This window comes from Lasiodiplodia theobromae (assembly GCF_012971845.1).
Source record: "Lasiodiplodia theobromae strain AM2As chromosome Unknown scaffold_7, whole genome shotgun sequence".
Lineage (NCBI taxonomy): Eukaryota > Fungi > Ascomycota > Dothideomycetes > Botryosphaeriales > Botryosphaeriaceae > Lasiodiplodia > Lasiodiplodia theobromae.
This window is the reverse complement of record NW_023336563.1, coordinates 172,232-198,859: the sequence shown is the minus strand read 5'-3', so window position 1 is coordinate 198,859 and position 26,628 is coordinate 172,232. Positions and strand designations below refer to the sequence as shown.

The following is a 26,628-nucleotide window of genomic DNA, read 5'->3' as shown; positions in this document are numbered from 1 at the left end:
GGCCCACAACTCCCCTTTCCCATCGCCGTTTTTCAACTCCTTCAAGCACACCACCCCCGATACCATGACATAACCAACTTCTTTACGTGTTTGCTTATTTCAAACGAAGCTTCTGGACTCATACAAGGGACTTTTCTTTTAGCCAATAATGATTTGAGATTCTCAATAATGAATAGGAGTATGCCAGACGCTTCTATGAAGAACACCGCATTCAAAGCCTAGTACCTAGGCAGCAACCCATTGCATTTATCTAAACAACTTTTTCAAATGTGCGACCCACGTTCTATTCAATGAAGTCGCAGCTTTAGAACCTCGTGAGATGCCGTTCTGGAAGATGATCTACAGTAAGCGATCAACCCTGTAACGCTTTGCCACTCAGCTTTGTGCCCGCTTATTGGCTCTAATACGCGGAAGGATTTCCACGCGCATCTCAAGGCGCATAGTGCTGCCTGGAGCAAAGCAGGAAATAAATCACGCTCTCTCGCAAAATGGGGTTGGTAGCTCCTCAGACCATCCATAATCAACCATGTCGCAGGAAGAAGAGGCCCAGTCTCGAATTGTAGGTGGCACCACATCTACCAACCGGTCTTTAGAGAATGGAAACAGCATCAGACTCGTCGTATTGCATCCTGGAACATCCTCAGACACTCTTTCATGTGACTTGATTACCTGCGAACTGGATCAGCCACCCGATTATGAAGCTCTCTCGTACACCTGGGACGACGCAAACGGCGACCGTTCTCTGACACAGGAAATCCGGTGCGGCCCAGAGTACGGCAAAATTGCCATCACGAAGAATTGCGAAGCCGCATTGCTTCGCCTGCGCCTCGAGGATGACCTACGCTTTCTATGGATCGACGCCCTCTGCATCGACCAATCAAACCTCCGCGAGCGCAGCCACCAGGTCCATCTGATGTTCAGAATCTACCACACAGCATTCAGAGTGGTCGTGTTTCTGGGCAACCGCTCCTTTGAAAGCGATAGGCTCTTCGACTACTTGAGCAATCCCAAGGCAAACCACGGGCTTCCGGAAGGAGAAGCAGTGCAGCTGGCAATGGAGCTGTTCAAGCGCAACTGGTTCAAGCGCTTGTGGGCCCTGCAAGAGATCGTGGTAGCCCGTGCCGCCATCATCATCTGTGGCAGCAAAACGATCAAGTGGCAGGCGCTGTCCAGGTTCTTCATTGGGTCAATCAGCGATGCCGCACGGGATGGCGTTCCGTTCTTTGATTCGCGCATTTTTGTCGATCCAGCAGCCATGATGCTGTGTGGTGGTCTGCAAGGGCCGCAGCCTATCGATCTGCTTCCCCAGCTGTTCCGTGCATCTCAGACGTTCAAGGCATCAGAGCCACTCGATCACATCTTTGCCGTCCTTGGCCTCGTCGATCAGAGCGCCACTGTCGGGATTGTACCTGATTACAACAAGAGTGTGTTCGAGGTCCTATACGAGCTCTCGGTCTATTTCGTGGAGAGGTTTCGCATCATCTTTCCCCCGGGGCTGTGGGTGCTGACTGACCTTCAACTGGGCAAGCCCAAATCACCACACACCTGGATACACAGATGGACCGAAAGGATAGTCCCCAGGCAGCCCATATACCTGGCCGAAGATCCTGTTGTTGATGGCCATCTACTCATCATCAAGGGCCAAAGGATGCTCAAAGGCTTTTTTAACCTGCCTGAGGAGCCTGTGCCACTCCTGAGGGTCAGGCTGGCCGACGACAAGACCTACGAAGTCTGTCAGGGTACTGTAATGGTTTTGGATGGATCAACAAAACAGGGGCAGGATGATGGAAGTTTCATCGCCGTGAAGGTGTCAGAAGACTCCGGGGTAATATTGAAAAGCTGGACTGCATCAAAATCATATTCACTGATGGCAGGCTTTTCAAATCCACGAAGATCTCATGGTACAGTCCACGAGGAGGGAAACAACTCTTCTCAGAGTTGGTTGGATGAGCCTCAGTCATTCACAATATTCTAAAGTATTCGATTCCTTTACTTGGCAGCGGTCACGTAGGCAATACCGTTCGAAATGGCATTCTCATCGAGTATCGAAGAGAATGCATATATGATTAGACTGCCTTCCTGCGATTAGCACCAGCCAAGACGCTTGAAATGTCCAGTTCAATCAGAATATCTGGAACTTTCCTTAAACTACACCGCAAACTTTGCTTTACTCTTGTTCAGTCTACTTTCTCTTTGTCGACGTTGAGTCACATTGGCCTTCCCAATCAACGCCAACCAATTGGAAACGTGTCTCCAGGACTATTTCGGACCACACACTGTTCCCACCAATAGCCATCTTTCAGGTTTTTCAAGGATTCACACAGCCCTGGCTTCAAGAAAACTTGTCTTTCTGTGTAACGTAAGCTGATTATTCTGCCGGGATAGCACAATCTTGAAGGTTCTATGCACTGCGCCACATCTGCACGAACTCCAATCACAGAACATCACATTCTTTAGTCTAATTTCATACTGGACTCGTCAAAAGGCTGACCGCCCCGCTTTTGGAGCTGGCCTCACAGCTTCACCAACACTCTAACTCTCCTCTGAACTCTGCTACAATGTCTTCAACCCCTGAAAGCTGTGGTACGATATTTACGTTACTGAAATCAGTCTGGAAACTTACTAGAGATATAGATGACTGCGTATCATGGCAAAGCGCATTTTGGGCGCTTGTGCCTTTCCTTCTCTCCGTCATGACACAGCCTTGCGGGCAAGTCTGCCATTTCCCGCTGCGACTTCGCACCTACATGCGGTGCTCTCCTATCGTATGCGCGGCCGACAACCTCGGAATGATCACGCATCTGGCACTTCTGATCTGCTCCGGCATCAATCCACGGAAGGCTGCGCATGCGGTCTTGACGGCACGTGGAATCGAAAACGGTGTCTGTGAACCTAGTGGAGAAGGCGTCCAATCTATTGAAAGGGCGGGAGCTGTCAGAGCCTTCCTGTTCTGTCTCGGAACTTTACCACAAGTCGTCAAATTGATGGCACTGTCGGGCATACCTTTGACGCAACTATGGGCAGGGCTATACCTTAGCTCCTTTTTGACAATCGAAATATTACTCTCTGCTGCAAAAAGCGAGGATGGAGGTGCAGAGAACGCTATCGCTCGAGATATTCCTGTGCTTTTGGAATATTTGTCAACAATTCAAGTAGCCCTGGGGATTTTTTCGATCGTCATCCATCTGATTTTAATAATATGGGCTAGTCACTCATTACTGTTTAACCCCAAATGCTCACAAGATTTGATTTTCCGAAATATATCATTTAGGGTATTTCTTTTCCTATTATATTTCCTTGGTCTACACTTTACTACTCCAATCATGTATGTAAATCCTTCTTTTTCTTCAATAGCTACAGACGACATGTTTCTCATTCTGATTTCTTTTTTATTTCTTAGTGTACTCTTGATATGTATACTCCTCTTGTCAACTCTTCTGGATATGAATGCCTCTTTACTAGCGTATCAAGGCTTTGAAGGTTTGTCGAAATGTTTGCTATGGGGGTTTATGTTCACTGGAATTTGGAGCCTGATGTTTTTTCTTTCTTGGTCATCAAAGCGAATACAGATTCACGTGCTCTTTCTCGAGCGTCGAATCCTCGCTGGAGACTCAACAATCACGTTCAAAGCTAGGGCGACGAGTATTTTGAACTCATTCAATGCTTTTGGTTTCTTTGTCGGCACGTTTATTTCATCACTTGCTTGGTATAGCATGTGTTACGATGCTGCTGGGACACATAAGCCTGAGTGGGTCAACGGTCTTGGATAAAAAATCGAATACATGAGAGTTAGCTCGATCATTATTATAATTTCTATCGTTAAGAAGTTGTGCTAGTCAATACGTCTTGTGACCTCCATATTGCTCAGAAAATTAACCAGTGGCTGAAGCATTCTGTTTGGCTCATATTTGAACACCTTTAAAGGAGCGCTGCTTTAAATTGTTCAACTTTGCTGATCAGACCACACCACTCAATTCCCCACCTCCACCGCCATCCTCACCTTCAACAAATCCCCCCTCACAACCTCCTCCCTCTTCCCCTCCAACTCCTCCATATCCCAGTTACAGCTCACGTACCGCGCATTCAACCACCCGCGCCGCTCCCACGTCAGCCACACGATCGTGTCGGCGGCCAGCTCGGGCGTGTCGACCAGCACCTGCCGGCCTAGCTCCTCGCCCATGCGCCACGCCAGCTCCGTCGGCACGCCGCCCGGATGGATGGATATCACCTGCAGCCCGCGGCGCTGCTCCTCGAACGCGACGTGCTCGGCGAAGCGCAGCAGGGCGAGCTTTGCGCTGCGGTAGGCGGAGCCGCCGACGAGCTGGTTGTGCGCGCCGATGCTGCTGAGGATGAGGAAGGTTTTGAGGCTGGCGTTGTCGCCATCATGTGCCGCTCCGTTCACCTCTTCAGCGTTGCCCGTGGTGGCGTTGTTCGTTTCGGCTGAGGTTGAAGACGAAGACGACGCCGCCGGGCCCAGCAGCAGCGGCGCGAAGTAGCGGTACGTCAGAAACGTCCCCAGGACATTGACCTCGTAGCTGCGCCACCACTCGTCGACATCCTCGACCTCGGCCGCGGGGACGAAGCTCTCGAGGAACCCGGCATTCGCGACCACCACGTCCAACAGCCTTCCTCCCTTCCCCCTGCCTTCTCCTCCGCCCCCGACCCCGTCCTCCCCCTCCCCATCCTCATCAGCCAAAAACGCCCCCACCCTCCCCGCCGCCTCCTCCACGGACTCTCGCCTCGTCACATCCACCCCCACCACTAACACCCGCGGTTCCGCCCTCCCCGCATTTTTCGCGGCCGCCTTGATCTCCGGGACGAGTTGCGCCAGCGCCGGCAGCGAGCGGGCGCCGACGGCGATGTGGGAGAAGCCGGCGCGGGCGTAGGCGAGGGCGGTGGCGGCGCCGATGCCCTTGGAGGCGCCGGTGATGAAGACGGAGCGGCCGGGTGGGATGGATGGGATGGAAGCGGGGGAGATGTAGGGGTACGTGTCGTGGTGGATGGTGGGGGTGAAGTCGGTGCCCATGTTGGAGAGGGTATTGGTGGGAGTTTGGGACATTGTGGTGCTTTTCTTGGGTGTGGTCCTCTTTATGGCGGGGACGGTCAGGAGTAGAGAGGGGGGAAGCGGGTGACGATGGTGGGGATGCGTTGGGTTGTTTTTGTATTGACGCTGCCGGGCGGTTGAGAGAAGCTTTTTCGCTCGTATATCTGATACCCTACCCGGACGTTATTTATAGGTGAAAGCTTCTTCGTCTCGTGCGGGAGGCCAAGCAAGCATGGAGCTCTCGGCGACTCCGCCGCATTATTGATAGGGACTTTAGTCATCCTTTGTCAGGAAGTTAGAACATGTTCCGCCAGATTTTCAGTGCCGAGAGCGAAATCTGGGCGTAAAATACTTGGCCTTGCGAATCATATATGGGGCGTAAGACTTGAGAAGCGGGTTGTCAGCAAGAAAGTGGCGTCATGCGGGGTTGAAAGTGTCCGTGCATATTACAGCAGATAGGGTCCCCTGCTCTTTCGTAATTGGGGAAGGTGCTGCGAACTGGAGCTATGGAGTCAGAATAAGCACATCTGTGGTGTTTTGGCGCCGTTGCTGCTAGTGGTTGTGCATCCTCCAGGAACGCGCCCGTCTGACAGCGCGCCACACCTTAATTTTCGACACAGGATTGGGTGTTGAGGGTGGTAAATTTTCATCCATCAGGAAATCAGTTCTCCAAATACAATCGAAACCGCCTTGCGCAATGGTATCGGATTACTCTAAAATGGAGGCATTTTGCCCTGAAGCTTGCATTGAGCATTAGCCGGCCTCTCAATGCCTCCAGAAGCGCCGAAACAGATCCCTCCACCCCGCATTAGTAACTACACGCCTCAAGGAAGCCAGTAATCCCACGGCTCAAAGCGCACAGCGCCGCGCTTCCATGGTCTTCATCCTGAAACTCCTGGAGCCAGACCTTCCTCAGAAGCCCGCTATCCCTCAGCCGACTACCCATCTCAATGGCATTGTCCTTCATCCGCCTTTCCGCCGCAAGCTTCTTCCTCACCGCAAACTCCTCCTCCGACTCATGATGGAAGCGCTTCGGAAACTGCTCGTCAGATCCATACATGACAAACAGCTGCGGCGCATGCGACCTCTGCTCCTCCTCCTCCTCTCCTCTCCGCTTTCCACGCCTGTACTCCCTCTCCACCTGCACGATCCGCCGCTCATTCCACCACACCGACGGGCTCGCCGCGACGACGGTATCGAACAAGCGCGGCCGCGTGAACAGCGCGTACAGCGCGAACAGGCCGCCGTACGAGTGGCCCCACAGCGCCTGCGGCCCGATGCGCACGTCCGGAAACACCTTCTTGGCGACGAAAGGGACGACTTCCTTCTCGATGGCGTCGAGAAACTCTGCGGCGCCGCCATGTTCGGCGGCAAGAGGCTTGCCATCGCGTCCTAGCACGGGCGCATAGGTGGGGCTGGGCGGCGTCAGGTCGGCCGAGCGGCGCGGCTGGTGCAGGGCGGAGCGCAAGGCCGGGTAGCCGATAGCGACGACGAGGGCGTTGCCGGCGCCATTGGGGAGGTGGCGGATGCGGCGGACCAGCTCGGTGGCGGAGAAGAAGTAGGCGTTGCCGTCGACCAGGTAGCTATGTGTAGCAGTGGCATGGTCAGCGATGATCGATGATCTGCTCACCCGTGCATGATGCGGGTTCCCGGCGCTGTGGTGGGCGGGCGGACGGATGACAACTTACACGATAGGCACCGGCCGATCGGTTGGACTCTTCCTGTCTTCGCCCCAGGCGGGCGGCCACGACGCTTGGATCAGGTAGTCGCCTCGGCGAGTGCGCAGCGTGTGCTGGCAGGTATTGGGCGCGGCGGCAGGTTCCAGAGGGTCCATGGCTTCCGAGGTTTTTTTCTTGTTCTCGGTTGCCGAGGGACGAGATAGGTGAGACTAGATCACGCCCTGTCGTCGACAACAAAAAACACGTACACAAACACATGTCTCGGTCGGCTTTTGAACATTTGTCTCATCACCCCACCCCGGAGATCCTTCGGCCGCGCAACGTTCCACGGGCTTGCCTTTCCGCAGCGCCACGCGGCTTGGCGCTCGCGAAATGGCGCCTGTCTCCAGCCACATTAGCCAACCTGCTCCACCCTGCCAAGACACTTGCAGCGGAGCGGATCTGATAACAGGCAAGCGGTCATTGTATATGCGGCTTCGTTAAATCGCTGGACGCGTGTCTGTCGAGCCTGAAAAATTGCTGCGTCTGATGACCCGGTGAGCCGATCTCGGCTATTGAGCGACGGTGACTATGTATTGTGGTGTCGAGATGCTTTCGGAAGCATAGCATCTTCCTTGCCATCATGACGAAGAACCCGAGCCTTGAGGTTTCCAGCACCCCGGCGTCGGTGGATCCGGGAGCGAAAGATGGAACGCCGCAGCAACAGGGACTGACCAAGGTCGAGATCTTGAGGAAATCTTGGTCGCGGAAGGCACTGATTGTCGCCTTCACGGGGTATGACTCTACACCCCTTGCCTACTGGTAGAGGGAGCTGACTGTGTCTAGTCTCTTCGCAACGACCTTCATTCTCTCCTTCATCAAGTACTCGACCAAGGTTTACGATGCATACGCAACCAGCGCATTTTCTAAACACTCGGCGCTTGCCACTGCCAATGTCGTCTACACCATCATGAACATGGCTGTCTATCCGATCATGGCCAAGCTCTCGGATGTGGGTGGACGGAAATCGCAATTGCTGGGCAGGAACTGATCGATACACCAGGTGTTTGGCCGGGCAGAAGGCTTCTCTTTCTCCATACTCTTCATGGTCTTATCCCAGGTGCTGTACGCGGCGTGCCAGAACATCGGGACTTACATCGTAAGTGCCTTCCTCAGGAGTCTCAACCTTTCTAACACCAACTCCCCAAGGCTGGCGGAATCTTCGAGTCAATCGGCGACACGGGCTACACCATCATGCAGCAGATCTTCATCGCCGACACGACGAGCCTCATCGACCGCGGCCTATGGTCGTCGCTGCCCGAATCCGTCACGGCCATCCCCACCCTCTACCTCGGCTCCATCGTCGGCGAGAGCGTGCTGAAGCACTCGACCTGGCGCTGGGGCTACGGCATGTGGGCCCTGATCTTCCCCTTCTGCGCCCTGCCCCTCATCCTGACCATGTTCGTCCTGCAACGGCGCGCCGAGAAGAACGGCCTGCAGCGCCGCCGCCTGCACGACGCCTCCACCCCACACTCCTTCCTGCAACGCCTATACAACCTCCTCTGGACCGAGCTCGACCTCTTCGGCGCGTTCCTGCTAGTCGTCGGCCTGGGCCTGACGCTGATCCCGCTGTCGCTGACGGGCGCGAAGAACAGCGGGCGGTGGCACAACGGGTCGTTCATCGCGATGCTGGTGCTGGGCGTCTTCGTGCTCTGCCTCTTCGTGGCGTGGGACGCGCGCGTGGCGGCACGCCCGTTCATCCCGTTCCGCATGGTGCGCGAGCGCACCGTCGTCGCGGCGTGCGTGCTGTCCGCCCTCGACTTCTTCCACTACTCGTGCTTCACCACCTTCTTCCCCAGCTACCTGCAGGTCGCGGGCGGCTACTCGGCCGGGCACGCCACGCGCATCGAGTAAGCCTTCTGCAGTCCCCTCCTCCCTCCCCCCTCCCCCCACCACCACCAATACTGACAAAACCTGCAACAACAGCAACTCCCTCCGCGTCTCCTTCCAAATCGCCTCCGTCCTCGCCGGCCTGGCCATGCGCTACACCAAGCGCTCGCAGCCCTTCATCCTCCTCGGCGTGCCGCTCTGCCTCCTCGGCCAGGGCCTGCAAATCCACCTCGTCTCGCGCGCCCACACCAACGAAGCCTCCTTCATCACGGCCAAGGTCCTCGTCGGCGTCGGCCGCGCCTGCTACCAGACGGCCGCGCAGGTCAGCATCCAGGCCGTCGTGGCGCGGTCCGACGTCGCCGTCGTTACCGGCGTCTTCTTCGCGGCTATGAACCTCGGCGCCGCGGCGGGGACGAGTGTCGGGGGCGCGATATGGAATAATTTGCTGCCGGAGAAGTTGGAGGCGTATTTGCCCGCCGCGAGTAAGGGGGTGGCGGCGAAGGTGTATAAGAGTATTGTTGTGGCGCAGAAGTATGAGAAGGGGAGTGTGGAGAGGGAGGCGATTGATAGGGCGTATAGGGAGACGCAGCGGGTGTTGGCGATTGCGGCGACGGCGGCGTTGGCGCCGATGGTGGGCGTGATGTGGGGGTTGAGGAATGTGGATTTGGGGAAGGAGGAGGAGGAGGGGAGGGAGGGAGGCCCGCAGAAGGAGGAAGCACCGGCGGAGCCGGAGGCTGGGGTAGAGTCTGTGGAGATGACGGCGAAGCGGGGGTGAACTAGGTTGTTAGATCCAGGAATAGAGTATTTGGGACATGTTCTGCACTGGCGCCTGAAACCCCTGTTGATCTCGGTCGGAGGTTATTGAAACCTCTGCATGAGTAGTTTCTATTTAGGCATGGCGACGAACGGAGCTTTCAGGCTGCATTCTCTGGCTGTATAATAGATGAAAAATACGCGCGCACAAGGCTCTCACTATCCCGACCTACAAGTAGACGATGCAGGAAGCTGCAGATCAGATACTGCCAGCTTGCTCAGCTCGTAAACATCCTCTGCAACACGTGGTACACCATCATGGCTGGTAAGCACTAGCTCTCGACGGACGATTTCGGCGCCATGCGCGCAGTTGTTGAAGCCTTGCAGCACAAGGTCCTCCTCGGTGTGCTCTAGACAGCTAGTACCAGTGACATCGATGAGCTGTATGCGTTACACAGCAGGCTGAAGCGCTGACATGGTGAGACAAACTCTCCGCCACCGCTCACTGATTGCTCCGCCAGATTGTGGAAAGAGCCAATGAGGGGCAACGGTGGTTGTTAACCTCGTTTCTACAGATTTTGCATTTCGCCAATCACAGACAAATTTCAAAGCCTTACCCTGCGAGTCGCAGCAGGCGTTTACCTCAGAAGAAAGGGCCGTGCCTTACATATAGTGTGGCCTTTCCTGACACTGGATTTCCTCATTCCATCTTCCTTCGTCGCTTCAACAGTCAAACCTTCCACAAAAATGCTGGAGCAGGCTCTAACTCTCATCTGAGCTTAGCTCACTGCTTCTTTTTCCCCCAATAGGGTTTGCGTTGTGTCGCAGTAGCTTCACGCAGCGGACAAGAGCGACACATTACAAAACAAACATGGAGCACCTGTGGGAGAAGCACAAAACAACGATTCGAGACCTCTACTTGGTCAGGGACATGACAAAAAATGAGGTTGTTGAGGAAATGGCCAGACGGGGATTCAAAGCTGAGTAAGGCACACTGTCCTCCGGGATGAATCCTTATTAGAGGGAGAAAAACTAACAGCCTCCCCACTAGTGAGGGCCAATTTGAACGCCAATTCAAGAAATGGAACTTTCGCAAGAATCTCACAAGAAAAGAATGGCAATACGCTTCGCGCGTTATTGGAAAGAGAAAGAGAGAAGGAAAAGAAAGTGATCTGAAAATCGATGGCATCTCAATCCCACGAAAGAAGGTCCAAAAAGCCATTTCGAGGTATGGGCAAGGAACGACACTAGAAACGATACAACGGACTCTCAAAGAAGGTAATTCGGCACTTCTTGAGTATGTTCTCAATTACTAATACTTGTTAGATCAATGCGAAAGCAGCCCGACGCCAAATGGACTCGCTATCAACACGCCACCTGCATTTTCATCTCCGAAATTCTCAGCGGACTCTTTGCCATGGCTCAACTTCTACACCACGATGAAATCGCATCTACAATCCGAAGGATGGCTCTACAGCAGGACTGAACGTAGCGTTAGTCACCAAAGCAGGCCTGTGTGGTCCGAGACTATCCGCGCCGCTATTCCAGTTTCACAACTCGAGCTTGAAGACTCGACAAGTTCCAACATCTGCCATGATATCACTCAAGGATCTGGATTTGATAAATTTACGCTCTCAGTTCTACTTGTATCAAACCGCATGTACGATGTCTTTGCAAACACCATTCCTTCGTCCGACCGCTCCAAGCAAGACCTGGGCAAAACAATTCTCCAGCATCTTCAGTCTCGAAGAAACCTTTCGGTATTGAATTCTTTCATCATCCAGCACGACGAGACAAATGAAGCGCTCTCTGAAATCATGTTTAAAGAGGCACTTCTGGAGATGAATGTCACCCTCGCAGATCTTTTGCTTAAGTGCTTCAAGGTTGATGCGGACGAACTTTTACCCGGTCCCTGGGGGTTTCCTTATGCACTTTACTGGGAGACATTCAATTTGAATGCAGGCGGTGTTCTTCCGCTTGAGCTAGCGATTTTGGCCAAAAATGCTCCAATGGTCCGTGTTCTTGTCAGGCGAGGTGCCAACATCTTTTCCACCGGACAACACAATTGCACGATGGTTTATCTTGCTTTGGACAGCACGCCAGAGATTTTTGAAAATCCTTCTGGGAGAATGGGTGGCTCCCGATCCTCCAGCGGGTTTGCTGAGGGCGGCTTGCCTAGGGCTATCTGCTGATGTCGAAATGCTTTTGACTCAAGGGACTGACCCAGATACGAGAGAATTTCGATTCGGGGGGCCTGCGCTTACTCTCTCAATAAAGATGGCAAACTTTCACATTGCGCATCTGCTTCTTAGTGCTGGAGCAGAAGTCAACGTTCACGATTATCACGGCAAGTCACCACTTCGTCTTGCTGTGGAGCATCAAAACCTCGGGCTCGTACACCGTATTTTAGAGCTTGGCGCAAAGCTCAAAGATGAGGCAGACGGCTCAGTATCGGATCACATTGTTTTGTGTGCTGTTTCCAAGTGGGACTTTGACCTGACTCCACTCTCTTGAAATATGGAGCCGACCCCGATGACGGCCAATCATTAGTCGGTTCCAACGAGGCCCTACCAATTACAAGGGCTATCGAGACTGAAAACACGGAGCTAGTTGAACTTCTGCTTCAACACAGCGCATACGTGGACAACAAAACACTTCATCTTGCCATCCGTTATGGTCATTGTTCTATAGTTCAGCTTCTTTTGGACCATGGAATGTCTTTCGACGAAGAGGCACTATTCTATGCGGTATTAGGGCAAAGCGTGGAGCTAGTCGAACGTATTTTGGATGCAGGGGCAGACATCAATAAGTACGGCTTCGACTCTTGCGACACTGCGCTGACTTTGGCGATTGACCTTGACTCAGAATTCGAGATGATTTCATTGCTTCTCGATGCCGGTGCAGATATCAACCATCCTGACGCAATTCCCACAGCACTTGAAGTTGCGATCAAGAGAGAGGACGCGAAAATTATCGACTTCCTTCTAGAAAGAGGCGCACGCCGTGACCACCCAGGCGTGCTCGAAGCAGCTGCTGAGAAAATGGAACCTCCGGCGTTAAACGATTTTCTCAAGAGTCAGGACATTCACAGTCAATCTCGTAGCCCATGTTTCTATCATCCAGCCCTAGCCGCGGCTGCTCGATGTGGGAGTTTGGAAAAGGTTGAGATTGTTCTAAAACAGTGTGGTGGGATCGCCACACCATGTTCTGTCCGCGCAATCCAGCAGTGTGAACCGAACAATATCCCAATCCTGCGGAAGCTTCTTGCAGCCGATATTCCTGTCAACGTTCCTCCAGACCTTGCAAGCTATTCTTGCATGCCACCTAGGGAGAGTTTATGGGAACCAGGAATATGTCCCGTGCAGCATTTTGCTTTGGCCGGCAATGACGAAGCAGTGCAGCTTCTATTGGACCACGGAGCAGATCCACGCTACCGTGGGGTTATACTCCGATTGTACCATAGCGGTCTTTATGTCGATAAAATGGGATCCGTCATGAGCACCGTGGCTGCAAACTGCGGTACAGCTGTGTTTGAAGCGGTCTTGAAAGCAGGTGGAGTTATTAATCCGCCAGTTTTGGGCACCCTCGAACGAACGCCTCTACAGAACGCCGCCGAGCATGGAAAATTGGAGAACGTGGAACTGATTCTTCGTGCCGGAGGCGATGTCAACGCACCCGCCGCTGAAGGCGGTGGGGTTACTGCGCTCCAGGCTGCGGCAATTTCAGGGTACCTCGGTGTCGCAATCAGACTGCTCGAGGCTGGAGCAGAGGTCAATGCTCCGATGGCTGAAAAAGAAGGAAGAACAGCCCTCGAAGGCGCCGCTGAGTACGGAAGGATCGATATGATCCAGCTTTTGCTGAGCGCTGGGGCGGATATTGACAGCCCTCAGTTTGGAATCTTGCAGTACGAGAGAGCAGTGAAAAGGGCAAGAGAGAACGGTCACAATGCAACAGCAAGACTGCTAGAGAAACACCGATCAAATCTTAGGCTAGATTGAGCTGAGACCTACCCTACAGCTCTTTGTCGTGATTTTCATTTCGTAACAGCTGTCGCCCTTTTGTTCTAGTTCGGGTTATGAGTTTCTAAACTGCTTTCATATAGGATACAAAAGAATTTGCCTTTTCTTGAGTGAATTTCTCTGATACATGAACTGGGGAATATCCGCCAAATAATTTAGTAGGCCACCTCTAAGTGTCATAGACTGCTATATTGACTGACAACGCCACATTAAACCTCAACAATTCAGTTCATTCCGGTAGCTTTTCACCCTCAACTGGCGTGGCGTAGTGGGTAAGCCTGAGGCTTGCACTAAGTTCGGCGCTGGACTGTACACTTTCGCACGCTTGATACTAAAAAGTGGTGACTACAATATGCCTTTTCGGATGGCTCGAAACAATAGTGATATTCAAAGAGCAAATGAAATGCTGAAGACAAAAGCCCTTAAGGAGCTTCGCCAGTGGTCGCTTCCAACTTCTCCTGCCTCTTCACCTTCTCAGCCTGCTCTGCCATCACCTTCTTGATGAACAGCCGTGGCAACGAGCGGAGCTCGGGGTTCTTCCGCAGAATCCGATCCGAAATTCGAATGTATCGAATCGCAAATGTGCTCCACAGTCTGCTGTCATGGTCATCATCGTCTTCAACGGGCGGTCGGGGATAGTAGGGGTCGTTGATCATATATGCCCCCACTGCTTGGGAGACGCCGGCCTCGTCCATGGAAATTGGTTGGCACTGGTTGAAGTCAAGCACCCAAAGATGCGTGGTGCGTTGCACGTAGCTCAACCCTGTGAACACCCGCATCTCCGTGTAGGTGTTGGGCTCCATGTTTGCGAGCTCGACGGACGTCAGAGGCTTGGCGGGGTAAGCGATCGGAGCAGTCCCAAGAACGAACTCCACGTCTCTTGCATCAATCTTTGCTTTCCAGTGCATGGCAGCCAGTGCGCCAGCCATGCAACCCGCCAGCTCGAACGTGTTCATTTCCAGCTCAAGCATTTGGTTCAGGTGCAATTTGAAATTGCGGAGCGAGAAGAAGAGGGCGCTGGCCTTTCCTTGCCGGCTGCCAAGATAGACCCGGACGAGGCAATCTTTGTTGCCGGGAGACTGGAGTGCTTTTCTTCTGTTCCGAGGCGCGCAGAACTTTTCGATGAGCTTGTGTCTGACTAGTATAGGGAGCGGATGGATCCGTTCGGTGCAGAGTACAGCCGTGGGAAGATTAACGGCGATGTCCTGGGTGGGGAACATGGGCAAGCGTTTTGCCCACCAACCCTGCTCGTCCTTTGGAACGTAGAAGGTCGGTTCAGGTACTCTAACCTCCCCTGAGATGTCAGGAACTTGTGCCATCGCTTCCCATACCCGAGTATGCATTAGATAATCGTTCCAGAGCTGGAGGTCGTCCGTCTTGGCCAGCTTCAGAACGTGCGAGGATCCATCTTTGGCGTAGATGGCTCCGCATGCTCCCCAGCCAATCAGTCTGTAACTTGACTCGTCGAAGGCGGCTTGTTGTTGTGCGGTAAAGCTGCATGTCGTGGAGCTCTTCGAACTAGTGGATAGAAGTCGTCCGAGTTGTTGTTCGAGCGAGAGGTTTTCTTCGAATTCCGCATCAGCGTCCTCATCGTCGAGGACATCGAGGAGAAGCAAGTTGTCGGTGATATCTTTTAGGCGCAAATTCATGGTTCGTGGTGTACGTGTTCTTGTTGCAGGCGCGGAGGATTAGGTTCGAGTTCGAGTCCGATGTGCGATGTGCGATGTGCGATGCTGCACTGCTGTGAGCGATTACGATGCTTTTATGAGGACAAGGTTGCGGCCGGTTGGCAATTTCTGTTTCGACTAGTCATCTTTGCTTGGTTGGCAACTTTTGTTTTGGTACAGCTGCCACTCATACGTCATCTACCCAACGCTTAAACTCGGAAATCTCCACGCTGCAACTTCAAACAGCCTGATTGCGCAATGTGACTTGCGTAGGTAGTTGAAGCTACTGTACGGACGTAGATGTATAATTAATAATTTGACATCGGCGTCCGGACAGTAGCTTCAAGTACCCGCGTGGTGAGCTATATACGAAAGTTAGTTCCATGGTTCAGTTCTTTTGGCGCCGCTATATGCGATGTGGATCCGGTCAATTCGGTGGGGTGCGCGTTGATCGTGGGTTCAATCTTCCGCCTCCGTTCTATCTCTCTTTTCCCCGCCATTATCTTCTCTATTCCGTCATAGGACCGGTGGGCTTGAAGACGCTGATGGATCTCATAGTTTAATTTGAGCTGGGTTTGGACTTACCGGCGCATCTTCTGGAGGAGTGGACTCTGGAACATTGGCTCAGGATAATAGATGGTGATTGGACTATAATTTACTGGGTTTTGGGCAATATTAGAGCACACTAGACAGATTCGCATCAAAATTGCTGTCCACCACTGTGTAGCTTGAACAGTAGATTAGCCGAATGATACGACTGGAATAGACAGTGTCTCCCCCGGCTCAAAGACAACTGGTATCTCCAACCCCATCTCAGCCCTTAAAAAATCCGCCAGACTTGCGCCATCCGTGCGGTCCAGCCATTTTCCGTCTCGGAAAATGTCGCTGTTTCCATCCTTGCAACCGTCTTCCTCGACGTCTTGCCCGTCCCAATTCTCTCTCCGGCTGAAGCCTATAACATAGCTGAAGTACCTGACGTTCGAAAAGGGCGACGTGAAGACTATCTGCTGTCCGGGGTGGTTGATCTCGAGTATGTAGGGCCCGACGGCAGGGGTGGAGATGGTCAAGCGATCGTCCTGTGCGGGAAACAAAAGAATAAATATCAGCACGTTTAGTAGTTTCGGAAGAAGGATAACCTAGAAATGCAGGATGATTCAAGGTCTTACAGTGAGATCCGTAGAAAACTCCAATGATTTGCCCAGAGCCTGCGTGGTTTCGGCGCCGACCTTTTTCATCTCGTCAAAGTGTTTGTTCTCACGGATTTTGCGGAGAGTTTCCGCCATGTTGGCAAATTCCTGAACCTCGCTGAGATAAAGCTTAGCCAGTATAGTGAATTCTTCATCCGATGGAACCGCCAGTCTCGTGCTGTTTCTCGTCGAGTCATCTATGTGATGTCCAAGTCCTGAATTCCGCTATTCCGTCAAGTCGACATCCTTCCAGACGTGACTGCCGGTCCGCAGGTAGCGAGGAGACGGTAGATGACTATTTGCTCTGATGGAGAGATTTGGGAGAATGCTTCTTGTAACAAGTTGTCGTGGAGCCCGAGGAGAAAGGGTGTTAACGACTTGAAATAAGCGGGAGCGCATTCTGTTGGAGCACTCAAGACAATGTGTGTTCGAGCCAATGGATATTGCGGGAGCTCTTAGGTCTTCTTTGACAGAGGATAATCAAGTTTTGATATCAGCTCTGATGGTCGTATGTATCGTGCTGTTGTGTAAAAGATGAATTGCAATTTTGAGGGGTACGTCAGTGTGGGTGTTCGCCGCTGGTGAAACGTATAGGGCAAGAGAGGTCGGACAAGCTTAATTTATATGAGACTGCGGCAGAATGGCGGTCCGGTACCCTGCGTAACGGAAAGCTCGACGATCCGACCGGCCAGCGAGTTCTAAAGGGAACCAGCTTTTGAACAATACAAATCTGTGAACCTAGACACTGCTTGATTTAAAAAACGAAAGATCCGATTTAATGCATAAGAGCCAATGAAGTGGAACGATCGTGGACGTATACTACATATATAATGTCCTAAATATGTAGATGTATATATAGAACTAGGGTAGGTACATGATGTCGAAGGGTGGAAAAAGTAAAGAATACGGTAACAAATTGCGCCTAGAATGATGAGCGAGTATAATATTCGGCGCTAGCTTTTCCCTCGGCCGCATGAACGGTATGCATTGTCAGGAAGGTTCTCCACCTCGCAAGCTATGTCAGCCTCGCGCAGTCCATGAGCACTATATCTATGCGGTGCTGAAGATGGTAGGTTTCTCGCTCCAGGACCATGTTCTGTTCAATGACATGTCATTGGAAAATTTGGACAGAAAAAAAATTGCAGTGCGCTTATCAATAATGATAAAACACGCATTTTATAACTGTGTTGGAATAATTGGACGTGTGTAATTTGTCATGGTGGTTTCTACCTACATGTGGAGGGTGCCTTTGGGGGCCAAGATGTGATTGATCGGCAATGTATGTACTCGTATCTGTACCCGCCCCCAAAAGCGCACAGAACTTACTGTGGCCTGACCAGTCTCGGTGGAACCTCAGCTGCCGACGTGTCGCTGTTATCTTTCCTTAACAGGCATATCTTCACGAATTATTGTCTTCGTTTCTTTTTGCTAGAAATTTCATCAGCCCTGGCAAGATGTAAATCTCCCCCGAAAAAAATCACCGTGCCAAGCGCATTGAACGCCACAGTCTTTGCCGAGATCCAATCACGCGCGTCGTTGATCAGGCGTAGATCAGACATTGCCAATCTTTACATCGGAATGGACAGAGCGTGCATACTCAAGCCAGCTGAATCAAATGTACGTGGAAGTGGTTTCTCCACCTCGGAAATATCTCATGGAATGAGGGCTGCGATTTCGGGGCCGAAGTCCGAAACCTCGCATATGTACAAGACTTCATAAACAGGGCTTACTCTGGAAAATGCAGTATCATCAGCTCTACCTCAGTCTACAGTTCTGTCCCCTAAGTAGGCTGACCGTTCTCTCAAATTACCCTGATTTCATTCCAATAAATTCTCGCTCTCTTTGCTTGCATGGTCCAACGATGACGGACAACGTGGATCCCACGGGCGACGTCCATGCATTCCAAAAAGCGTTTGACGATGCGGTCGAGGAATACACCAAGAGGACAGGAGTGAAGATCGAGCATTTCAAAAATGAAACTATCGAGAGCATGAGGAAAGAAATGGCCAGAATCGACACTGGAAGCACAGACAGAAGTGTTCGGCAAGCTGCACGAACAGGGCTTGACTTGCTCTTGAAGACTGGAGAATTGGTTGTTGGTGGGGTTTCAAGTGTAAGCTATGCCATCGTCGGTTGTGCAGCGTGGCGTTTTGTAAAATTGGGCTTACCATCTGCTACAGGTCTGGCCACCTGCTGCTATCTGTTTCAAAGCTACTCAGATACTCGTGGAAGCGACACAAACATACCAACAGAATTTCACGCGGACGGGTATTCGAAAATCTTTAGACGACACTTTATTCGTACTGAAAGACGTTCAAAAATACGTGGACAGCATGAGGAGAGGTGCCCACATGGATGACGAGCTCAAAAAAGTCCTTCTGGAGCGCTTGAAACATTTTCTGCTGATGTGTGCTATCTACACAAAGGTCAGCAAAGAATCAAGAACTCTAATTGGTGGGGTGAAAAATGGGATCAAGTCTCTTGCCGGACACGTTGGCGAGATTCAAGAGCATCTGGAAAAAATCAAAGAGTTGGAAGAAAGAGAAAGGAAAATTCTATCTATGGATACTTGGGCTGTGACGAAGGTCATGTCTTCGTACATGGACCTTCAAAGCAAAGATGCGATCACGAAAGAGAGGCTGCTATTGATCAGGAAGAAACTTTTTCTGGAAGGAGACAACCCGGCGTTGACCTCGTGGCTGGACAAGCACGCCGAACTTCGGAAAGATTTCATACCAAATACCGGAACCTGGCTTGCCAAGAACGAATCTTTCCGGCATTGGGAGAATATTCGCGATACTTGCTCGCGGTGTATTCTCGCCCTGGAAGGAGAACCGAATTCTGGAAAAAGCAGCCTATGTTCGGAGGTTATCGAGAAGCTACACGCAAAGCGCGAAGGTCGATCAGCAACCGCGGGCTTGGTATCACACGTATCCGTCGCCCATTTCTATTTTGGGGGGACAAGCTATTCGAGAGGAAAGGAGAAGCCGCAGACCAATCTTCGGGATGCATTAGCATCGATTGTCTGGCAACTTGCGAACCTTGACACCATGTACCAAAGCTTTGTCGCCAAGGTATCAGAGTCGAGATTAAGTCAGTTCTCAACTGCTGCCGAGATTTGGAAGCACTTAATTCTGGATTTCTTGGAGAACTCACGAACTCAAAAAATCTTCTTCATCGTGCTTGACGGCATCTCGACGGAACAGGCCAAGGATTCGGAGCTTAAGAGAATTATCCAACAGACAGCTCAGCCACAACAAACATCCTCCCAAGTCAGGCTTCTACTCTCAGGCACTCAAAAGATCCTACATACACTTTCACCTAACACGGAAGAAACGCTTGAAACAATTCACATTTCTGAAGCAATTAGCAAGGATGTCAAACAAGTCATCGAGCGTCAAATAGCCGACCTTACTACTCGCCACGACTCCGACAAAGACAAGACCGAGCTTTTCAAAAAGCTCTCGGACAAGCTTTGTGCTAAATACGGCCGAAATTTCCGGGAAGCGATGTCCTGGTTGAAGGAAATCAACAAGGCACAAGAAAGCATGTCAAAACTTCGAGAGATCCTGGAGAAAGAGACAGACATGCAATGGCGAATCGACAAGCTCCAACTTGAGGTGCTTGGGGATGACGAGGTTTCGGAGATCAATGATATCGTGGTATGCATGGTACTCCTCAGCATCTGGCCCAGTGTGAAACAGCTCAAGGCCTTCTTGGAATTGGGACGCGAGTCATCTCAAGAGACCCCCGAAAACAAATTAGAAGAACGGATCCGAAGAGTTTGCGTTCATCTATTTGAAGTCTCCAACGATAACGAAGAGACCGTCAGCTGCACTTGGGATGACATGCAGTACTTCCGCTCCCTCGAAACCAGCGCGCTGAATGATGGAAAAGAAATCTCAAGGAAGAAAGTTGCGAATGTCAGCAAGGAATCAAATGGCTCCAACGCACGATTCCACCAATCTGAAGTCGACACGGTTGAGAAGATCATCCATTCCGTTTGTGGAGACGAGGTCTTCGAAAAGTTTCGATTCAATGAATACTTTGAAACTCTCCGGAGCCCGAATGCCATTGGAAATGCTCAGACGATCCAGTTTCACAGGATCGAGGGCCACATGAAAATTACGTTGCGTCTTCTTCAAGCTGTTTGTTCAACCAAGCGAGAAGACTGTAAGTGTCTCCATGACTACGCTACAACGACTATGTGGGAGCATCTTGAGGAAATCCATCCAGATGAGCATTTTGGGTCTAGTGAAGAGATGCGAAAGAGTATTGGGGACTACTTGCTGAAGTTCTTTACGGACAAAGAATGCGTAAAGATTTGGCTTTCAAACGACAGAATCGAGAATGCAGCGTACTATTATAGGAGATTATCTCGGAACTGGACGCATATTCTCGGATGGGTGCAACAAACTGTCGACGATGAAATCCCTACCCAACAAGATTCAGACATACCACCAGCGGAAAGCGCCAATCCGGAATCGGAAAATGAGAAGGGAGAATCAGATCAGCAAACGAAGAGAAAAGAGTATACCAAGGATGACCTCCTTGCAACTCCAATGACGGAATTAGCCTCCAAGTGGCTGGAGGATGATGCATGCAGGGCTTCAGATGCATATCACAACTTTTGGCTTTTTTCGTCGCAGGTAAGCAGAGCTACGAAATTTCAGACGACATGTTGATCGCTGATACATCAATTATATAGTCGATGAGAGCTCGAGAGTACCTAAAGGATTACAGATCGCTACCAAACGCACCAGAGGGCATCGAGAAAGTTGAGCAGTGGGCGATCGACGTCCTTCAAATCGACGAACCAAGCCCGCTCCATCACACAAGAGTCGCAGAGACCTTCCGAGAATATGAACACTTCGCCAAGTCTATTGAAAGATGTGACAAACTCGGAGCAGCGAGTCAAGACTGGAGGGCACGGTGGTGCTTAGCACAAGCCCATGAATCTCAAGACAACCACAAACTAGCCCTAACATTGCTAAAGCAGAATTTAGAGCAGGTGTACAGCCCAGAATTCAAGAAGGCCCATACGGTAGTGTGGAGTGATATGGTCAAGAAGCTCTTGAGTTTGTATGATCAGACGAATTCCACCGATGATGCTACAGCTCTGTCCCGAAATCTTTGGCGCAAGCACACAAACGACCTTCAGGCCAAGGAGATTGCGCTGGAGCGTTTCAAATCGAGCCAAACTGAGAGGGACCTGCAAACACACCGGAAGTTCCTGGGAAGCTTCCAAACATCAGTCGAACTCTTTCATCATTCAGCCAAGTCTCCCGAGTTCCATGACAGAGTCTTCATTGCGCTGAAGCAAGACTTGGGTGGACTCAACAAGGTCTACCTCGACTCGATAAAATTTTCACAAAATCCAGATGAGCGCGTTTATCTCCGCTTCTATTACGGCCGAGCTCTCCTTCACCACCATCGTCTGATTGAAGCGGTGCTCAGATGGGAAGAAAATATCGAGGATATTCTGGATCGTTTGTACAACGCGGATTCCAGGGACAGCTCAACTGTCCAAATCTACCTCAAGACGGCGGAAAATTTGACTGAGGCATACATTCAGATGCTCAGAAACCCCCGGTGTGGGTTTTCGAGCGTTGAAGAGCTTGTATCTAGGGCTGAGAACGTGGTTGAACCTACTTATGTTTCAATTCCTGTGCCATACAAGCTAAGGCTCTTATTGAGCCGCGTCTACCAACTCGCCGAGAGATTAGGAGACGCTAAAGAGAACATTTGCGGCTACGTACTCGATTCCCTCGCGTTACTGAACGATGACACAGTTGACAATGACTGGGAAGGGTACTGGAGACTCTGTCAGGTGTTTGTTGCGTTGGGTGACGAGGACAATGCACGGGCAGCTTGGTCGCTGGTCACCCGAGATGGTCTTTACGAGGACTTGGTTTGTCAAGGTGACTGTGGCTCGGCGTGGAGGAATCTCTCGGACAAGACCCTCTACGTCTGCAGGGATTGCGCGGACGTACATTTAGATGTCGAATGTCGGAGGACCCTTCTAGGAGGCCAGCTAGGCAAGCCCATCTGTGGAGAAGACCATTGCTTTATGGAGCTGCCAAGCTTGGACACGAAAGCTGCAGAAGAGAGGATCAGGAAAGGAGCTGTAAAGGTCGGCTCTGCGGAGAGAAACATCTCAGCATGGCTAGGGGATATCAGAAGACAGTACAATCCAAAAGAGCTCGGACGCTGGCGGAAAATGCGTGCAGCAGTAGCTAGGCGAGCACAGGTTTGGCGGCATTTGTTTTAGGAGTACATAGACTCGGACGGTAGCTTGTGGCCTTCTGTTGAGGAAGTGATATCTCTCTTCTCGTTTCTAACTCTTCTGAAAGTGGTGATTGATGCGCTTCTAAGAGGCTCCTTCTTACGTGTGAGAAGAGTGTGCGCAAGGATAAGTAGAGTGGTCTGGATGGGACAATACTGTGCAATGCGCATAAGCTGATTTAGCGGTTCTGATAGCTCTTGTATTTTGATTTCTGGGACGAGTCATTGATGCCTCTTACCTCTAGCGAATGGCGGGATGTTCTGCTGATGTCCGGGTGGTTTTATATCAGACTGTTGGGACTGCCTATGGCTAAGAGTTGCGCCGTCTGTATTGGCCAATGGATCATGACTCAACATCGAAAGTGCATATAGCACAATGGCGGAAGCACTTCAAGGGTGCAGTATCTCGCATTCAGAGAGTTTCCACTTTGGGACGCGCGCGGGCGCGGCCACCTGGATCACCTGGACGACCTGGACCGCCTGGACGGGCACTTCGCGCCGCACCTACAAAATCCCGCCGGTGCATACCGAACCTCTCCACTTCATCCAACTTTCTTCCTTCGCAAAAGCACCCTGACTTATCTGCACTTGAACTTCCCGTGATACTCTACTGTATCCATCCTGGCTAGCAACATGGCCAGCAACTCTTCCAACAAGCCTGCTATCCAAGGCATCTCTTACGTACGACCCCAAGCTGCCATCCGCATTGTGACACTTTTAACTCGAGAGCTAGTCGTGTCCGCTTCTTCGCGGGATCGCCGGTCACTGGGGACATGATTCCAAGGAATGGTTCCCGAAGGACGCTGTTCCGGCCCATGGCAAGGTCGATAAGCTGTCGGCGGACTACAAGAACGCCCTTCTCAAGCTCGCCGAAGCCGCCGGTGCCAAGGACCGTGCCGTCGCTGTCGGCCTGGTCGCTCAGGCTATCAAGGAGCGTAAGGAGTCCAGCTGGAACCGTTTCGCCGGCGTCGAGGACATCAAGTCGGCTCTCGCCCGCTATGAGACCGTTCGCGCGACCACCGCCGGTCTCAAGCCGACCTTCGTTTCCACTGTGACGGTCCAGACCAAGCACCATGACATCTCTGTCCCCCATGGCGTCCGCCGCGCCCGGTCCCAGTCGAGCGATTCCCCCGACGCGCGCGCTCCCCAGTGCCGCCGCCTGGAGCAGCCCAAGACGGCCGACACCATCGAGAGCCTCACTGCCAACATTGACAGGCTCAAGCTGGAGGTCACCCAGCTCAAGGCCGAGCGCAACAACTTCAAGCTCCAGACCTTAGACATCTCCAGCAAGGACGAGACCATCAAGGGCCAGAGCAAGATCATCAAGGACCAGGACAAGACGATCATGACCCTCGACGGCGAGCGCACCCAGTTTCAGACTGAGAACACCCAGCTCCAGACCGAGAACAGCGAGCTTGGTGAGCTCGCCATCACCTTCTGCAAGGCGTGGCTGGCCTCTCTCGTTAACAACAAGCACTCGTCGTCCGCCGCGATGAACATCAACAACTACAAGCAGTCGCCGATCGCCACCACCGACATCAACAAGGCCATGCGCACCTCGATTGACGAACTCCAGCACAAGCTCAGTCTACACGACGTCATCCCCAAGGTTGGCGCTGCCCGCGACAGCATCAATCACCTGGTCGCGACGCTGGATGGTTACAAGGCCGATGGCCTCTGGTACCACCAGCGCTACGCTGAGAAGGACCAAGTCGACTTTGAGGCTGCCCCAGAGGATGTCGAGGAGGACGAGCTCGAGGTGGAAGGATACGGCTCTGAGCCTGATGATGACGACGATGAGGAGATGGACATGGATGATGGTGGCGTTAGCGTTGGCTACTTCCCGTTCGACCTGTTCAAGGATGACCTTGAGGAGGAGAACATGGAGGAGATGGAGGAGTAGAAGCGCCTTCGTCTTGTCTGTTTCCTTGAGCTTCTCTACTTTCCACGGATCGGCGTCACTGACTGGTACTCGGCTTGATTTCTAGAGTAGTGGTCTCCATAGTGATCGGCCATAGATGGTCTGCAGCTACATGCTGCCTCTCATTAGTGAATTGACTTGATTGACATCATGGATAGACGGCAACACGCTGTCACGTTTTACCTCATGCCCGCATACTAGTGCCCAATGACCTTCCCAACACGCTCAGATTCACGCCGTTGCCGTACTCTTCCTGAATGACCTCGTATGCTTTGATTTCCTATCTTTCCACCGCCTGTAGCCTTTCGCCGTCGCCTTTCTGCTTGTATTCCTCGCCGTCCGACTCTCCATGGCTGCCGAGGATAATGAGGACCTCCTTCGCTCACCGACCCTTTTTGAGTGCTTGGTCACGAATATGGACATGTTTCATAGCTCAAGTAGATGTATATAAACAATGTCTGAATCCCAGACGGATCGCAACTTGAGCTATTAGTTTTCACAATCGTTGTGCTCATTGCTGTCCCTTGATCTATCTATCCACCTTATATACAAAATAAGGTCCTTGGCACAATTTTCTGCGCAAATTCAAACCTCAAAACCCAACTGACCATCTACAGCGACGAGCCGGCGCGAAAGGTGCTAGCAGAAGCCATGAACCAATATTCAAACCGGTGGATGGAGAGCCGGATTTCGCTGACATTCGCCCGGGTGAAGAAACGCCGGTCCCACTCAAGGACAAATGGCAGGAGGAAACCAGGCTGTCTGCCAAGGTCTACCCGTTACCCGCTTGAGAGAAAGCTGAGATCGATAGTTCAGCAAGTTGCTCGATCAAAGCAAAGTGAGTCGGACCAAGAAGCATAGCCACTTTTGGGTTCCCAGTATTCGTTGCGTGGCGCAGAACCCTCGAAGATGGAGCCCGGATGGAGAAGCACCGAGTGGTAGTCGACATCATCAATGCAGCCCGAGGGTTGCAGTTCATCCCGGTCACCGATGCGCGTTCATTCTTTGGCAAAAGGCATGCGAGCAGCACGATATCGCTACAAGCCGACCGGCCATCCTATCGAGGCACTCCCGGCCACTAGGTCACTCGCGCCGCGGAGGAGCATGGCTCGCGGCGGCGGCCATCCGGAAACAGACCTGCTCTCCCGCTGCCGCATTTGAGAAGAATCGCGACGAATATAGGCATAGCACGGGAACGAGGTAATGATGAGAGGAAGACGCACGTAATTGACACGTCTCCGACCCCGGTGAATCACATGTATCGCTCGTTCGATTTGTTCGGCTTGCTTATTACTGCGCATTGTTTTTTTTTTTTTTCACAATGGGGGGCCCGGTAGGTCTTCGTCAAACCTGCAGGTTAGTCTACAGTGTCGTTTTGTCGCACATGTTTGGTATTTCCTCCCAGAGAGAGAAGGGTGCACTAAGAAGCCGATCGCTATCTGAAGCAAATGCGCCGGGCTGAAGCTGACAAGACTGATGCGCCAACCTTGCTCAGCCAAGGAATCCTCATCCGAACCCTCCGCAAATTCGGCTCCGCCGACCTGGTCTACTGCGGCTTCAGGATGCTGCTTTTCCGACAGCGTCCCGATGCTCACACCCTTCTTATTGGGGAGGCGCGCGGTCTTCTCGAAAAGAGTAAGCCTATTTCCCTTCACCATGCCTCTTATGAAGCGCGTCGTTCTTTCTCGCATTCCGTTTTCAAATCCAGCTTCGCCCCGTGTTTCCGAACCGAGGCCCAAGCTGCGTCTGCGTCCAGAAGACTGGAAGGGGCCGATCTTGTGGCCGTCGAGGGCATTTCCCGCTACAATGGCAGATCCTAGAATGTCAGCGATATCCTTTTGCCCTTTAGCCGGCAGCGCATCGGGTTACTTTTCCTTCCTTAGCTTTTCCGCCACTTTGTCTGGGTAGTTGCATCGCCGCCATGGGCTTGAGGGAAGCAGGCGCGTCCTTCGATGTCAGATGTCGTTCTGCTCCATCAAGCTTTGCGCCGTTTCGCAGTATGACTGTTAACTGGGATGCGTTGCCGACAGTTCGTGTCAGCTGTACGCTAGGCCGCCTGGTTGGTATTTGGCCAGGATCGCGTCGATGTTGTTGCTCCAAGGATCGTGATTCAGCCATCCCCGGTCTCTCTCTCTCTTCCTGACATGGTGCGCCGCCTCACCCTCCTCGTTGTCCTGTGGTGCCATTAGCTGTCATGGCCACGA

At 52.0% G+C, this 26,628-nt stretch overlaps 7 protein-coding genes across 7 annotated transcripts; 3 read left to right on the top strand and 4 right to left on the bottom strand.

Moving 5' to 3' along the window:
- Positions 1–526: 526 nt before the first annotated feature.
- Positions 527–1,975, top strand: LTHEOB_2728 (Heterokaryon incompatibility protein; the record flags this gene model as incomplete). Its single annotated transcript, XM_035511572.1, has 1 exon — positions 527–1,975. One exon carries the CDS (start codon positions 527–529, stop codon positions 1,973–1,975), a length of 1,449 nt encoding a protein of 482 aa, XP_035363454.1.
- A 1,995-nt stretch (positions 1,976–3,970) lies between these two features.
- LTHEOB_2727 (uncharacterized protein) lies at positions 3,971–5,059 on the bottom strand (the record flags this gene model as incomplete). The annotated part of the gene is made up of 1 exon (XM_035511571.1): positions 3,971–5,059. One exon carries the CDS (start codon positions 5,057–5,059, stop codon positions 3,971–3,973), a length of 1,089 nt encoding a protein of 362 aa, XP_035363453.1.
- A 793-nt stretch (positions 5,060–5,852) lies between these two features.
- LTHEOB_2726 (uncharacterized protein) lies at positions 5,853–6,878 on the bottom strand (the record flags this gene model as incomplete). Its single annotated transcript, XM_035511570.1, has 2 exons — positions 5,853–6,627; positions 6,733–6,878. 2 exons carry the CDS (start codon positions 6,876–6,878, stop codon positions 5,853–5,855), a joined length of 921 nt encoding a protein of 306 aa, XP_035363452.1.
- Positions 6,879–7,345: 467 nt separating this feature from the next.
- Positions 7,346–9,367, top strand: LTHEOB_2725 (MFS transporter; the record flags this gene model as incomplete). Its single annotated transcript, XM_035511569.1, has 5 exons — positions 7,346–7,497; positions 7,549–7,714; positions 7,766–7,861; positions 7,912–8,612; positions 8,689–9,367. The coding sequence occupies 5 exons, from the start codon at positions 7,346–7,348 to the stop codon at positions 9,365–9,367; spliced, it is 1,794 nt and encodes a 597-aa protein (XP_035363451.1).
- A 4,419-nt stretch (positions 9,368–13,786) lies between these two features.
- On the bottom strand, positions 13,787–15,013 carry LTHEOB_2724 (Exodeoxyribonuclease III xth; the record flags this gene model as incomplete). The annotated part of the gene is made up of 1 exon (XM_035511568.1): positions 13,787–15,013. One exon carries the CDS (start codon positions 15,011–15,013, stop codon positions 13,787–13,789), a length of 1,227 nt encoding a protein of 408 aa, XP_035363450.1.
- Positions 15,014–15,771: 758 nt separating this feature from the next.
- On the bottom strand, positions 15,772–16,314 carry LTHEOB_2723 (Frataxin-like domain containing protein; the record flags this gene model as incomplete). Its single annotated transcript, XM_035511567.1, has 2 exons — positions 15,772–16,107; positions 16,198–16,314. The coding sequence occupies 2 exons, from the start codon at positions 16,312–16,314 to the stop codon at positions 15,772–15,774; spliced, it is 453 nt and encodes a 150-aa protein (XP_035363449.1).
- A 6,822-nt stretch (positions 16,315–23,136) lies between these two features.
- LTHEOB_2722 (Nucleoprotein TPR) lies at positions 23,137–24,406 on the top strand (the record flags this gene model as incomplete). Its single annotated transcript, XM_035511566.1, has 2 exons — positions 23,137–23,184; positions 23,237–24,406. The coding sequence occupies 2 exons, from the start codon at positions 23,137–23,139 to the stop codon at positions 24,404–24,406; spliced, it is 1,218 nt and encodes a 405-aa protein (XP_035363448.1).
- Between the last annotated feature and the right edge of the window lie 2,222 nt (positions 24,407–26,628).